Source organism: Salmo salar, chromosome ssa18 (genome assembly GCF_905237065.1).
Source record: "Salmo salar chromosome ssa18, Ssal_v3.1, whole genome shotgun sequence".
Taxonomy (NCBI): domain Eukaryota; kingdom Metazoa; phylum Chordata; class Actinopteri; order Salmoniformes; family Salmonidae; genus Salmo; species Salmo salar.
This window is the reverse complement of record NC_059459.1, coordinates 21,527,228-21,540,338: the sequence shown is the minus strand read 5'-3', so window position 1 is coordinate 21,540,338 and position 13,111 is coordinate 21,527,228. Positions and strand designations below refer to the sequence as shown.

The following is a 13,111-nucleotide window of genomic DNA, read 5'->3' as shown; positions in this document are numbered from 1 at the left end:
TGAGCTAACTTGGAACAAATTAAATGGTCAATTCATAAGCACGAAAAAGAATTATAAAGAAAAGTATTTTTTCCAAAGTGTGACGATAAGCGCATATTGCGATAATTACCAATGGTTATATTGTGCTCAATGTTAAGAGTTGAAAGACAACTGTGGCAGTATTAGAAACCTTACCATGTCTGGTTTGTAGTAGGCTACAGAATTGGAGGTCCTAATAAGGGCCTAATATTTCTCTGAATTTCAGGCAGTAGGCTCAAGCCTGTTTCTCTACTGGAGTCAATCTGTCTCACTATGTTCCCACATAAGAAAAGGGGGGCATGAGTGAAAAGGTTTGGGAAGCACTGGGCTGAAGAGAAGAAAAAAAAAGATTTTTTCCCCCCACAATTGCATAGTTCTAAAAGCAACTGTTGTGACAGTTGAAGAGATGATGGTCTCGACTTTCTGTAGGTTTTACATTTATTTCTCAACTCTCAATATTGAGCATTTTGGCAACCAAAGTAACTTGTACTGCTTTGAGATACAGAGCGCACAAAGCATGTGTGGACAGTTTGAGGTCTAGACTTCATTGGGTAGTATGCTGGAATGTTAGAGAAATCAATTACATTTCTAACTAGCAGTCTATTATATTTAGCTTAGTGAGTTTTTTCCACTTCCTTTGATGGAAGTGATATTAGTATGCAAATGAGTCTCTATTGAACAAAATAAATCAAATTCTGGAGCACTATATTGAGGGTAAAATGTTGCAATGGCATAAATTTAAACCCAAAATTAATGAAAATCGCTGGTTTAGGTTGCACATCAAATTGAATTATGCTCTCCCATTTGGACATGAAAAAATGTAACCTCTATTTCTTGAATCGTGCGTTCTCAGTAGCACTGTGAATGACTTTCTAAAATGATTGCAAATTGTTTCTATTGTGTGACACGGCGGCAACATTTTGGTGAAACCAAATCATAGGCCGGTGCCACCAACTTAACCAGGGGAAAAGTTAGTCTGGAGCCCTGCATAGCAAAATGTGTATTTTCATATGTATCAAGTTTTTGCTAGGGTAAGCAAGGTTGAGTCTACAACTATTTTGGTTGAATTCCTCCTTGAGAATTATCCTACATTGTGGTTGAAAGTTAGAGCCACAGGGCTGGTAAGCAGTGATGTCTGGTTATGCAGAGTATTTGGGGGAGCGTGCATTGGCTTCCGGCTGCTATAGAAGCCTCGCTGTTCTTTTGCACCACGTCAATGCATTCATTTGTTGAGCTGAAGAATAGCCACTACTGTTGCGAAGTTCTCCAAGCACACAAAGTAGCTCTAGTGTGGAAAGAAAAGGACACACACACAACAAAACATGTTTTGACATTGGGTAGAAAACAGTCAAATGTGGTGTCTGTAGCTTGCACTGCTGTCAGTTTTGTTACAGTGCAGCTTTGACTCCTGCAAACCTCCAGGGAATTAAACCCAAATCACTTCAGCCTGGCTTGATTTTTAAAGGCTTGTGCAGATCAAGAGGTCAAGACAGATGTGCGTTCTTCTCCAAACCCCAAACTTCATTTCACTATTGTCAAATAAATACTTGCTCTCTAACTTCCCCTTTTTTGTGAAGTTTTTAGAACTGTATCATGTCTCCCTTGTGCTGTTTATCTCTCAAACCCATTGAATACCACTGTTTTTCTATACAGATATTGAGGACTTGCCCCCAACAGTTCAGGAGAAACTGTTCGACGAAGTGCTGGACCGAGATGTACAGAAAGGTGAAATATTGACTGACTTCCTGTACCGCTTTCACTGAATCGTGTGTGAGACCCTTGTCATAGTCGACAGTGGAGGGCATCTGTATAGCTTCCTATCCCCTCTACTAAACGAGAAGGCTGCTGTATAGTGTTGTATTACAGGTCTGTTCCCTGCCTGCCTTCCTGTCTGTTGGCCTGCCCTTATTGTGTGTGCTTGTGTCTGTGCTAATCAGGCTAATTGAGTTTTAGGATTTCCCTGATCCCTTACTGAATGACTACTTCCTCCAGGGACACGCACAACATCAATGGGTTCCACACTGATTGCTCACTCTCTCTAGGGTGTCTGTGACCTGTTAAGCTCCCCAGAGTTTGCAGCACCTCAAGGGTAACACGCCAGTGTATGGGAAAACAAGGTGACTAAAGTCATCTCTATACTCTCCTGTCTCTACTATGATGAAGCTGTGAAGGCAGGTGTATCACTTATCCTTATGCTTGATCCCCTCCGTGAAATATCATAATTCTGGGTTCCTTTCCAGTGTGGTCCTTGCTGTCTGGGACCCTACCCCATTTGAAGTTGATATGTAAAATGGTTAGGGTTAGATAAGGGTTATGGATTGCAGAGAGCACTAACCTTTCTAGTGCCACCACCTGTAATGTCGGTAGCATCAAGGTGGCCCCTCTATCCGCACCTTGTCTTCATATATAGTGCAAGTCCAGTATCCCAATGGTGTCCTCCTTGCCATCACTGTACTTCCCTATACTTTACACTAGTGGTCCCCGATCCAAATGCTCATTGACTTGATTCATTGAACAGGGATGTTAGTGTTGGGCTGGAACAAAAGTTTGCATGTAAAACCAAATAGTGGTTCATTTTGAAAATGACCCCATGGCTCGCTTTCTCTCTGTCTCTCTCTCTCTTTCTCAGAGCTGGAGGAGGAGTCTCCCATCATCAACTGGTCTATAGAGCTAGGAACGCGGTTGGACAGCAGGCTGTATGCCCTGTGGAACCGCACGGCCGGGGACTGCCTGTTAGACTCAGTACTGCAGGCCACTTGGGGCATCTATGACAAGGACTCTGTCCTCCGCAAGACCCTTCACGACAGCCTGCACGACTGTTCCCACTGGTGAGAACTGGGTCTGGGGCGTGTAGCTGGCTGGGGATGGGGAAAGGATGAGAAGGCTATGTGATTTACATAAATAATCATATAATTTAGAAAAAAAGAGACCCTTCTCATTGCAAAAGGTAACACGCACTTGACCTTTTACCACAGGGAGTTGGTATAGGGCCACTGACGTGTGTTCTGTCTGCAGGTTCTACACACGTTGGAAGGAGTGGGAGTCGTGGTACTCCCAGAGCTTCGGCTTGCACTTCTCACTCAGAGAGGAACAGTGGCAGGAAGACTGGGCTTTCATTCTCTCACTGGCCAGCCAGGTATATGTGTATATATATACACACACACTCGTTTCGTATCAAATGTATTTATATAGCCCTTCTTACATCAGCTGATGTCTCAAAGTGCTGTACAGAAACCCAGCCTAAAACCCCAAACAGCAAGCAATGCAGGTGTAGAAGCACGGTGGCTAGGAAAAACTCCCTAGAAAGGCCAGAACCTAGGAAGAAACCTAGAGAGGAACCAGGCTATGAGGAGTGGCCAATCCTCTTCTGGCTGTACCAGGTGGAGATTATAACAGAACATGGCCAAGATGTTCAAATGTTCATAGGATGTCGAGGGTGCAACAGGTCAGCATCTCAGGAGTAAATGTCAGTTGGCTTTTCATAGCCGATCATTCAGAGTATCTCTACCGCTCCTGCTGTCTCTAGAGAGTTGAAACCAGCAGGTCTGGGACAGGTAGCACGTCCGGTGAACAGGTCAGGATTCCATAGCCGCAGGCAGAACAGTTGAAACTGGAGCAGCAGCATGGCCAGGTGGACTGGGGACAGCAAGGAGTCATCAGGCCAGGTAGTCCTGAGGCATGGTCCTAGGGCTCAGGTCCTCCGAAAGAGAGAGAGAGCATGCTTAAATTCACACAGGACACCGGATAAGACAGGAGAAATACTCTAGATATAACAGACTGACCCTAGCCCCCCCGACACATAAACTACTGCAGCATAAATACTGGAGGCTGAGACAGATTTCCTTATGCATACAGACATAAAGCTTTAAGCCTTTTAGGTGGCAGGACTTGAGTTGGGATCAGCAGTGTACTGTAAAATGCAAAATATTAAGAAATTACGGTCCATGAATTATGCAATGCCATACTGCTCTGACCATATAGGAAAGAATGAGTGAAGCATATAGGAAAGCCCCTAGAGTGTATGAGAGCATCCACTGTTGTGCAACATTAAAGATTCCTGTATTTAATTTAAGACAAAGAACCAACTGCCTAAGGTTTTCTTTTAATACTTGAATCACATGGTGTTTACAGTATCGAGGCATAACTGACCAGGTGAATCCAGATGAAAGCTATGATCCCTTATTGATGGCACTTATTTAATCCACTTCAATCAGTGTAGAGGAAGGGGAGGAGACAGGTTAAAGTCAATTGATGCATGGATTGTGTATTTCCACAACTCAATATTAGGAAGATGTTCTTAATGTTTGGTATACTCGGTGTATAATAATAATAATAATCTGGTTTACGATATTGCTGGTCGTACATACAATCAGGCTAGCGTAATACCAAATAACAAGTAATAGCTCAAATCCTAATAGTATATTTTGCAGCTACACTCCACAAAGGTAGTTTAACATGCCTCTCCTTTTGTGTTGTTTCTCTCTCTGCAGCCTGGAGCCAGCCTGGAGCAGACTCATATTTTTGTTCTTGCACACATTCTTCGTAGACCAATCATCGTCTATGGAGTGAAGTATTACAAAAGTTTCCGTGGTGAAACACTTGGGTACACCCGTTTTCAAGGTAAGGCGATGTCGGTTTTCTTTGGGCTCAGTTAGTCTTAAATTGGGAGGATTTTAAAAGTTTTTTTTAATACCTTTGATGTATTAAGCTTTAAATCCTGACAAGCAAAAAATCTCTAAAAATAGTGTTGTAGATGTATCTCTCCTTGTCCAATTAGATTGACGGTTTGGATAATATCTGCTAAGTCAGACAAAGCCCTTTTGATGTGAATTAGGCCCAGCACATGAATCGTGGCACAAGGATGATGCTATTTTTCGACTGGGTTTGCGGATTTTGCTCAAAGGCCAGTATACAATCAATAGCGAATTTTCCAGATTCAGAAGTGTTTTTGATTTATCACAGCAGAGTGTCACAGATGGAGGGACTAGATCTTTTTTTGGGGGGGGGGACTATCGAATAACATTTTGTATAATTTTTTTAATCCTTTTTTATATATCTATATATCTCACACATACACCCAATACCTTCGGAAGTATTCAGCCTTATTCTAAAATGTATTAAATAAATACAAATTCTCAGCAATCTGCACACACTACCCAGTAATGACAAAGCGAAAACAGGTTTTTAGACATTTTTGCAAATGTATTAAAAATAAATATCATCTTGTTTCCATTGATCATCCTTGAGATGTTTCTACAACTTAATTGGAGTCCACCTGTGGTAGATTCAATTGATTGAACATGATTTGGAAAGGCACACGCCTGTCTATATAAGGTCCCACAGTTGACAGTGCATGTCAGAGCAAAAACCAAGCCATGATGTCGACGGAATTTTCTGTAGAACTCTGAGACAGGATTGTGTTGAGGCACAGATCTGAGGAAGGGTACCAAAAAATTCAAAGCTGAGCCCTTTTGTGGGGAAAAACTCATTCTGATTGGCTGGGCCTTCGAGGGTATAGGCTGGGGAGCCAGGCCCAGCCAATCAGTTTCATCAGCTGTCCAGGTGGCTGGTCTCAGAAGATCCCACAGGTGAAGAAGCCGGATGTGGAGGTCTTGGGCTGGAGTGGTTACACGTGGTCTGCGGTTGTGAGGCCTGTTGGACGTACTGGCTAATTCTCTAAAACAACATTGGAGGTGGCTTATGGTAGAGAAATAAACACTCAACTCTCTGGCAACAGCTCTGCTGGACATTCCTACAGTCTGACTTACCTAGTTAAATCTTAAACAAAAAAAATTAAGTTAGTATGCCAATTGCACGCCCCCTCAACTTGAGACATCTGTGGCATTTTGTTGTGTGACAATTGGACATTTTAGTGGCCTTTTATTGTCCCCAGTACAAGGTGCATCTGCGTAATGTTCATGCTGTTTAATCAGCTTCTTGATATTCCACACTTGTCAAGTGGATGGATTATCTTGGGAAAGAAGAAATGCTCACTAACAAGGATGTAAACAAATGTGTGCACCATATTTTTAAGAAATAAACATTTCTGGGATCATGAAACATGGAACCAACACTTTACATGTTGCATTTATATTTTTGTGTCTGTACACACCTTTAAATTTGTGGATTTAGCTATTCCAGCCACACCGCTTGCTGACAGGTGTATAAAATCGAGCACACAGCCATGTAATCTCCATAGACAAACATTGTTTCATCAAATTTCTGCCATGCTAGAGCTGCCCTGTCAACTGTAAGTGCTGTTATTGTGAAGTGGAAACATCTAGGAACAACAATGGCTCAGCCGGGAAGCAGGGCACACAAGCTCACAGAACAGGACCGCCGATTGCTGAAGCACGTGACAATCATCTGTCCTCGGTTGCAACACTCACTACCAAGTTCCAAACTGCCTCTGGAAGCAACGTCAATAGGTGGACACTTCTTCAAATTAGTTGACTAGGCTATTTCAGCCACACCCCTTGCTGACAGATGTGTAAAATCGAGCACACAGCCATGCAAGAACTGTTCGTCGGGAGCTTCATGAAATGGGTTTCTATGGCCGAGCAGCCACACATAAGCCTAAAATCACTATGTGCAATGCCAAGCGTCGGCTGGGGTGGTGTAAAGCTCACCGCCATTAGACTCTGGAGCAGTGGAAATGCATTCTCTGGAGTGATGAATCACACTTCACCATCTGGCAGTTCGATGGACGAATCTGGGTTTGGCGGATGCCAGGAGAACGCTACTTGCCCCAAAGCATAGTGCCAACAGTAAAGTTTGGTGGAAAAATAATGGTCTGGGCCTGTTTATTAATGGTTCGGGCTAGGCCCTTTAGTTCCAGTGAAGGGAAATGTTAACGCTACAGCATACAATGACATTCTAGACAATTCTGTGCTTCCAACTTTGTGGCAACAGTTTGGGGAAGGCCCTTTCCTGTTTCAGCATAAAAATGCCCTCTTGCACAAAGCGAGATCCATACAGAAATGGTTTGTCGATCGGTGGAAGAACTTAACTGGCCTGCACAAAGCCCTGACCTCAACTCCATCGGGATGAATTGGAACGCCGACTGCGAGCCAGGCCTAATTGCCCAACATCAGTTCCCGACCTCACTAATGCTCTTGTGACTGAATGGAAGCAAGCAAATGAATGTAGTGCTGTTGTCTATTAATGTATTATGTCTTGTTTTGTGTGGACCCCACTATCACATCTTTCCCAGTATATTACTATTTATTTTTCCAATTCATCCTTCAATTTTACTGTGATATCTTATGAGGGTCTCTCTCTGTTACATTTCTATCAAGATTCCCCTAAAACGAAATAGTAATCATATTTCCCATTGTTTCTTCATTGCAGAGTCTTCACGGGGCTGACTGTCCAATGCCCCATACATTGAGCATACTTTTTATGTTGGCAGAATGTTATATTATTATATTTGTATTATTATAGTTTTAAATTGAGAAGACCGAATTGATGCGTTAATCATTTGGTATATCAGTTCATGAACCCGATAACATCTTATTGGGACATAAAATCTGTTCCCAACTAGCCTTAATTTTATGCAACATTTTAGGGAGTTGACACTTGATTAGAAACCGTCAGTCTCGTGCATGTTTTCTGTAATATATTCAGTCCATGTTGATTAGTAAGGGGAGGAGGGAGTTACAATTGTTCAACATGATTGTTCCAATGCTGATACAGCATTCATGTGACTCTCTAAAACGAGTCAAACAATTCTGCCAAAATAATCCTACCCCAACCCCACTTCCTAACTATGCAGTGGTGCAGAAGAATGGATCACACTGTACATACTTTTAGAATATCTCTCAACATATGTTAGCCGTCAGGAAAAGAAGTGGAAGTGTAAAACAGGTGCTCAATAAGGGCTGAGGGCGGGGTCAACGTCTGTGTACCCTAGTAAAAACAGTCTGGCTTGAGTTATCCTGCAGAGCCCGTGCAGCGGCTGCAGCCATAATGAAAGCTCTCTAACGATTGTCTGCCTGTGGTAATGTCATGCTAATAGAGGAATGATATAGGCTACTGTTTGTTAAGGAGCGGCTGATGGGCGTCCATGGAGGGTGGGAAGGAGAAAGCTGTTTAAAAACACAAAAGCTCCAATAAAAACACAATGGCAGACTGTTGCACAGAGAGGGATAGCAACTGTTCTAGACGCTTGAACAGTGGTTTGTGGTTTCAGTTGTGTTTACTTGCACAGGCTGTCTGGTGGGTTAGGAGGCTGACTGAATAATCGAAGGGAAAAAGTGTCCATTCTGTTTGGGAAACTGTTGAGCAATACGTGTTCCTTTTCTTTTAGGTCTGGTCATTTTTTTGGTTTGTTTTCTCCCTTTCTGACTCTTTTTGATGACCTCCCTTCCTCATTCATCTCTCCCTTTTCTCTCTCCAGGTGTGTACTTGCCCCTGTTGTGGGAGCAGAGTTTCTGTTGGAAGAGTCCCATCGCGCTGGGCTACACGCGTGGCCACTTCTCTGCACTGGTGGCCATGGAGAACGACGGCTTCGACAATCGGGGCGCAGGCGCCAACCTCAACACAGACGACGACGTCACCGTCACCTTCCTACCGCTGGTGGACAGCGAGAGAAAATTGCTCCACATCCACTTCCTCTCAGCACAGGAGGTAGGAGGGAGTTCCCGCTGTGTTATCATGAATATGTATATGCACCCCCTGACTGGCTGCTTTAAGGATTTAGTCTGATTCTACTATTCATGTTGATTACGTAGTTCTATTATACCCTCCGCTTAGTGACTATAGTGTAAAATGTATGTGAAGTGGCTGTATTGTGAAATGTAATTTTCTCAGTATGAGAGCATCCTGTAAAGGTAACTAAAGAGATATAGTCTCATGGTGTGTGTGTGTGTGTGTCCGTGTCAGATGGGTAATGAAGAGCAGCAGGAGAAGCTGCTGAGGGAGTGGTTGGACTGCTGCGTGACGGAGGGCGGAGTGCTGGTGGCCATGCAGAAGAGCTCCCGCAGGCGGAACCACCCCCTGGTCACGCAGATGGTGGAGAAGTGGCTGGATGGCTACCGACAGATCCGCCCCTGCGCCTCGCTCTCCGACGGCGAGGAAGAGGAGGAGGAGGAGGAGGATGAGTGACGAAACGGGTGTAGGCGGGGGTCCCCAGGGGCAGGGGTCCTGCCTCGTTTTTGGGGGGTTTTCCTCCTTTCCTGACACGGACAAACTGAAAGGGGAGGGAATCCTGAGCCTCACCACACCCTGGCAGAGGACATACACATACAAATATCTTAGAGACTGACAGAAGAAATGGTCCACTGCTGCAAAAAGACCTGGGGATGATGGGAAATAAAGGATTATAGTATAATAATGCTATTTATCTTTATTGATTTTCTAATGTAAAATCTTTATCCAAAAGTGTAAAAATGCATGTGGTTGTTTAAAAAAAGAAGTATAAGGAAATATACCAGCATCGATTCAAACATCTTTCTGTTCATTATGGGCACTGACGAAGCACACTTGCAAAATTACTGTTGTTTTTCAAGTTGAAATAGAGTTGGCTTGTTTTTTTGATGGGCAGTGACTAAGCCAACATATCTTTTGAGTCATGGGACCCAATGGAGAACTGGCCCGATTGTGTAATATGAACTTAATTCTTAATACTAAGCACTGCACATTTATTGAAAGACACATTTCTATATGAATATAACTGCTTGAATAAAGGTCATTTATTAAGCTTTGAAATGGCAGTTCAAAGTCACTAAGTTTTAGGAGACAGATCATACACATGGATGTTTAGTTTTCCTTTTTTTCCGACTGGCTGAAATGAAATGTCTTGTTTTTAATTTCATCTCCAAACTAATTTTACATATTTATTTGTTTGGGAGCGTTTGAGCTAAGGAGAGCTTTGATTCTCTGTATTTTTCTTTCATTTATTATTTAAATCTAGATTATAATTTTTTTTAGGCTGCACTAACATTTTTGCGGTGAGGAAAATAACAACCATCTGTAAAAGTTGACTTCAGTTCTCTTGTGATTCAGTATCTCATTTGAATGGTTGGTGATGTTTGGGAGGAGAGTAAGACATATAATGTCAACATTAAACCAGAAACACCAGTTTCTTGTCATATTTTTCCTCTGTCTTGCTATTCCTCCCTGTCAAGTTTAACCCATGGTACCTGTGTTTTATTTTTCTCTAATGTATATGTGAACATCTTGAATTGAGTTTAAGGTCTTTGTGAGAGACTGCACATAAACCAAAGTTGTAAAAACATGCTTTAGCAGTGAAGGAAGTTTGTTGGGTTTCCTTGCTGTTGAATACTGTAACTTTTATTTTGGTGTATTACAATCTTGTTATACACATTTTGAGCATCACCTGTATGTTGCTTTGTATTTATGCAATAGTTGCAGATCTGACTATGATGGTTTGTGGATTTAGGTAAAAGCCTGACCTCGCTTTAGCGTGTGTGGCACGGACAGGAAAAAATAAAGGAAAACCTTTTTGAATGTCCAATTATGAAGTCTCTAAAACGTCAACTCTGTGATGTGTTTGAATGTTTCAGTATGAATTGACTACAATGTGATGCACCTGGTTATAGATGGTCTCCTTTGACATCCCTTTAACAAAGTGTAGACTATCCTAAATTATAATGGGGGGGCCCTGGGCTAGAGCGCACATGCCAAGACCAGAGTAGGCACATTTGCTATTTAACGCAACAGTTTTGTGACAAAGCTATTGGTAGAGTTGAAAATGCGAAACACATTGAACTTTACATTTTTATTCAGTACATGAAAACATAAGCGAAAAAGTACATTGTGTGCACTACTCATCACGCACTGATTTTTATGAGCAACAAGTCAGTTTGGTGGGAAAATGCGCATATTTGTGGATTTTAGAATACTCGCATGAAAATCTGTCGCCAATTGGATGGAAACCTAGCTACTGATGTTAATTCCACATTAGTAATGTTAAACTTCATACGCATGAATAAGCAGCAAAGTCAAACACCAATTTCACAAACCTTTCACAGAGCCTGATCGAACGGCATTTTTTTATTTGAACTGCACTGAATGCTATATGTTCACCTTGTACAAGAAACAAATACAAATACTCACACTAAAAACCAAACAATCTGCTAGCAGCCCTGTCTTGCTAACTTTGGGGCACTAGAGGGGTGTTGCTATTGCTCACAGAGTGCAGTGCACGATGCCTCTAAGAGCTCCCACTGGCTTTCATTAGAACAGAAAACCAAAAAGAAAGAAAGGGTGGTTCACATTAGACTATGATTATAAGAACATTTAACTAGTCAATACAAATCTAACAGGACTCTGCAAAAACCTTGAACACCAAAAGACAGGTTTGATTTATAAAAATACCACAATGAAGAAAAGGTGGAAATACGCAGAACCATCCAGACTTTTTTTTTCTTTCAGACAGAATTTGGGAAAAAGATAATATCTGCAACAAAAAAAATTCCTGAGTCGGTAACCTCACTTTCCAAACCCTTTCCTTTCTGCCTGGTGCTACTTTGTAAGTCCATTTGGTGAGAAAAAAAACAGGACATTTTAAGAGATCAATCTAGTTTACAAACACCCGTGACAATGTCCAAATCCATAATGTAGAGGTCCAGGTAAAAGCAGAGGTGCTTTTTACAGTTAGAACTGCCGTTGCATCCATTTCTTATTTCAATATTTTAGTGGCAGACCACATGTGATTACTGAATCCAAAGTCGGAATGAAAGGCAATTCATCAATAGTTAAAACTTCACATTGTCTGAAATTGCGATCATAACCTTTATCACACTGGTCTCTTTCCCACCTGTGCGTCAGAACCTGGATCTTTGAAGAAGCTCTTTAGAGGAACTAAATGACTAAATTGGAGTTTTACCAGAACACAATCTTCTCTACAATACTTTGGGTGTTCTCAGGGGTTGAGAGATGTTCACAATGGACAAATTCAAATAAGGGTTTTAGGTCCCATATTCACTTAAACTGAGTTTTGTTTTGATTCTTCAGAATGGCAATTTGGGCTTATTGTTTTTGTCTCGTACTGGTCATGAGGCTCAAGAGATCTGGCAACCCTGATGTGTCCAACATTACTGTCTGTAAATTCATGAGCCAGCAGTCAACAGGGTGAGAGATGGACTAGGAAAGGGTTTAGAGGTCCCCATTGAGACTGCCGATGCCACTGGCAACACCAATTGTCTTTTTCTACTGTCTGATAAATATATGTCATTTTATAATCATGAATTTTTTTTCACATTGAAGAACAGAAAGACAGATATTCACTTGTAGGGTGGTCTCAGAACAGGTGGAAGAAAAATACACAGACACACGTGGACTGAACTGAAATGAAGAATGGGGCAGTAACAGATGATGTCATTGTCCTTCCAAGCTCTCCCATTGGTGGGTCAGTCAAGATGGGCGAGCCTTAACTCTGGCACTCGGTAACAACTTGTCCCAGAACACAGGAATCTTCCAACAGACTCTCAAAAAAAAAAGAGTAAACACTTAAACTGAATAAAAACTAAAACAAAGGAAAATGAGAAGTGAAAAGTTCAGATCCTTGGAACATGAGTTTTGACAGTCCCCACTTTGGAGTGTCAGTTGTGAATATATTCACTGTCCCCACTTGTTCCGGTGTTCTGTGTGAACCCTAACGATCAGTCTGCTGGTCTAAGAGCGGGTGGGTCAGTTGGTCGGTTTTGTATATATGAAGTCCTTCCTCCCTGGATGCAGAGTTATGGCTCGGTCATGTGCTGTCTCATGGGCTCCCCTTGTTTGGAGGGTTGGTTGGGGGAGGGGGCCTGGGAGGGGTGGGTACCAGAGGGCAGGGTGTGGGCGATGGGCACCCCCCCAGGCATCATCCCTTCCATCGGCCCAGGGATCCCACCCGAGGCCACACCCACCACACCGGGGGGGGTACCTGTGCCAGGGAGACAATGGTCAGGTCACATGGAACCATAACAATACCTCATAGGTTACAACAACCTGATAAGCCTTTAAATGGCCATTTTAAGTTGCTACATTAGAAATGAGGCTAAGGATAAAATTCAGTGGTGAATATTCTAATCAAAGCAAGTGAAGTCACACATAGTGTGGTGCAAAACAGACATCACATGAAATCTGA

At 42.4% G+C, this 13,111-nt stretch overlaps 2 protein-coding genes across 10 annotated transcripts in view; one reads left to right on the top strand and one right to left on the bottom strand.

Moving 5' to 3' along the window:
• The window catches only part of LOC100380861 (ubiquitin thioesterase Zranb1), a 28,561-nt gene extending 18,063 nt beyond the window's left edge, over positions 1 to 10,498 (top strand). The window contains exons 5-10 of the mRNA XM_014154718.2: positions 1,672 to 1,743; positions 2,648 to 2,846; positions 3,034 to 3,154; positions 4,509 to 4,638; positions 8,417 to 8,646; positions 8,902 to 10,498. Coding sequence (XP_014010193.1) covers positions 1,672 to 1,743; positions 2,648 to 2,846; positions 3,034 to 3,154; positions 4,509 to 4,638; positions 8,417 to 8,646; positions 8,902 to 9,123 — 974 coding nt within the window. The 3' untranslated portion in view covers positions 9,124 to 10,498. The remainder of the gene's footprint in view (positions 1 to 1,671; positions 1,744 to 2,647; positions 2,847 to 3,033; positions 3,155 to 4,508; positions 4,639 to 8,416; positions 8,647 to 8,901) is intronic.
• A 506-nt stretch (positions 10,499 to 11,004) lies between these two features.
• Positions 11,005 to 13,111, bottom strand: part of LOC106577038 (C-terminal-binding protein 2) — a 101,546-nt gene continuing 99,439 nt past the window's right edge. For 5 of the 9 annotated variants that reach the window (XM_045700861.1, XM_045700857.1, XM_045700860.1 and 2 more), the window contains one exon: positions 11,005 to 12,903. In XM_045700861.1, the coding sequence (XP_045556817.1) occupies positions 12,723 to 12,903 (181 nt within the window). In that variant the 3' untranslated portion in view covers positions 11,005 to 12,722. Of the gene's footprint in view, positions 12,908 to 13,111 lie in introns of all 9 variants that reach the window. The other 4 variants (XM_045700859.1, XR_006760340.1, XR_001322057.2 and 1 more) reach the window with 4 other exon arrangements.